At 34.9% G+C, this 1,445-nt stretch overlaps 1 protein-coding gene across 1 annotated transcript in view; it reads left to right on the forward strand.

Moving 5' to 3' along the window:
- The window catches only part of G3BP1 (GTPase activating protein (SH3 domain) binding protein 1), a 41,788-nt gene that overhangs the window by 28,998 nt on the left and 11,345 nt on the right, over positions 1–1,445 (forward strand). The window contains exons 9-10 of the mRNA XM_006766345.2: positions 205–245; positions 290–419. Of these exons, the coding sequence (XP_006766408.1) occupies positions 205–245; positions 290–419 (171 nt within the window). The remainder of the gene's footprint in view (positions 1–204; positions 246–289; positions 420–1,445) is intronic.

Below are 1,445 nucleotides of genomic sequence, written 5' to 3' on the forward strand. Positions count from 1 at the left end.
GGTGATTGAGTTTTAAACACTAGATTCATCTAATGCAGCACTGCCCAATAGAAATAGATGAGTCACATATGTAATTATTAACACAAAGTATCTAAGCTGTCATTTCAACATATAAAAATATGTAAAAGATGGTATATATTTTTCTATTCTCAGTCTTCAGAGTCATGTATTTTTAGACTTAATGCATGTCTTGTTTTGAACTAGCCACATTTCAAATACTCTGTAGCCATGTCGTATTGGATAGTGTGCGTGTAATATTTAAATGAAATGTCCTAATAAGTTATTTGAGAATTTGTATTTCACTTGCAGATTATGGGAATGTGGTGGAACTGCGCATTAACAGCGGTGGGAAATTACCCAATTTTGGTTTCGTTGTGTTTGATGATTCTGAGCCTGTCCAAAAGGTCCTTAGCAACAGGGTAAGCAGCTTTTCATCTTTTTTTTTTTTTTTTATAAGCATGTGTGTTGGCTCTTGGAATACTTATTCTTATAACTATGTTTGATATGTAAAGTGCAATTTATTCCAACATGTTTGGTAATATATTCTATGATGTTCAACCCTTAGCATCAAAAGAACTGCCTGGGAGTTTAGAAAAACAAAGCTTCTATCTAAATAACTCAGTTTTTTAATAAGTGAATGATGAGAGTAATTCCCGATTCACTGAGAGTTATGCAGATTCCTTTTCTTGGTGGTGGCTTATTGTGTAGAACATGAAATACAATGTTGCATTTAGCTAAGATAATTTAAGAGCCTGTTTGCCCTGGGTAGTCTTGGTATAAAACTGCAGCCTGGCTTATAACTATGAGGAGCTTTGCCTTTTATTCTATAAATAGTCTGGGTTTGGAGTCACATTACCTGAAACCACTTTTATTAAAATAACTGTTAGTCTTCCCTAGCCAGTTTGGCTCAGTGGATAGAGTGTCGGCCTGCGGACTGAAGGATTCCTGAGATCAATTCCGGGTAAGGGCACATGCCAGGATTGCCGGCTCAATCCCCAATGTGGGGCATGCAGGAGGCAGCCAGCCGATCAGTGATTCTCTCTCATCATTGATGTTTCTCTTTTCCTCTCTGAAATCAATAAAAATATATTTTAAAAAATTCACTGTTAGTCTAATTACAGAGGGATTTGTAGAATCGGAATTATCTTACTAATAGTTCTAAAGTACTCTTCCCTTCCCCGACATCTTTCATTAGCAAAAAATACTTCTTGTAGCACTAGTAGTAGAGAAGAACAAAGAGATAAATAATTGTTAATTTTCTGAGGTGGATATGGGAATTTAAAAACCTCACTTTTTAAAATTTGAGGTAAAATGCACAAAACAAAATTAAGTCTTAAAATATTTTTTTAATATATTTTATTAATTTTTTACAGAGAGGAAGGGAGAGAGATAGAGAGTTAGAAACATCGATGAGAGAGAAACATCAATCAGCTGCCTCCAGCACA

The sequence above is a fragment of the Myotis davidii genome, unplaced genomic scaffold (genome assembly GCF_000327345.1).
Source record: "Myotis davidii unplaced genomic scaffold, ASM32734v1 scaffold18, whole genome shotgun sequence".
NCBI classification, from domain to species: domain Eukaryota; kingdom Metazoa; phylum Chordata; class Mammalia; order Chiroptera; family Vespertilionidae; genus Myotis; species Myotis davidii.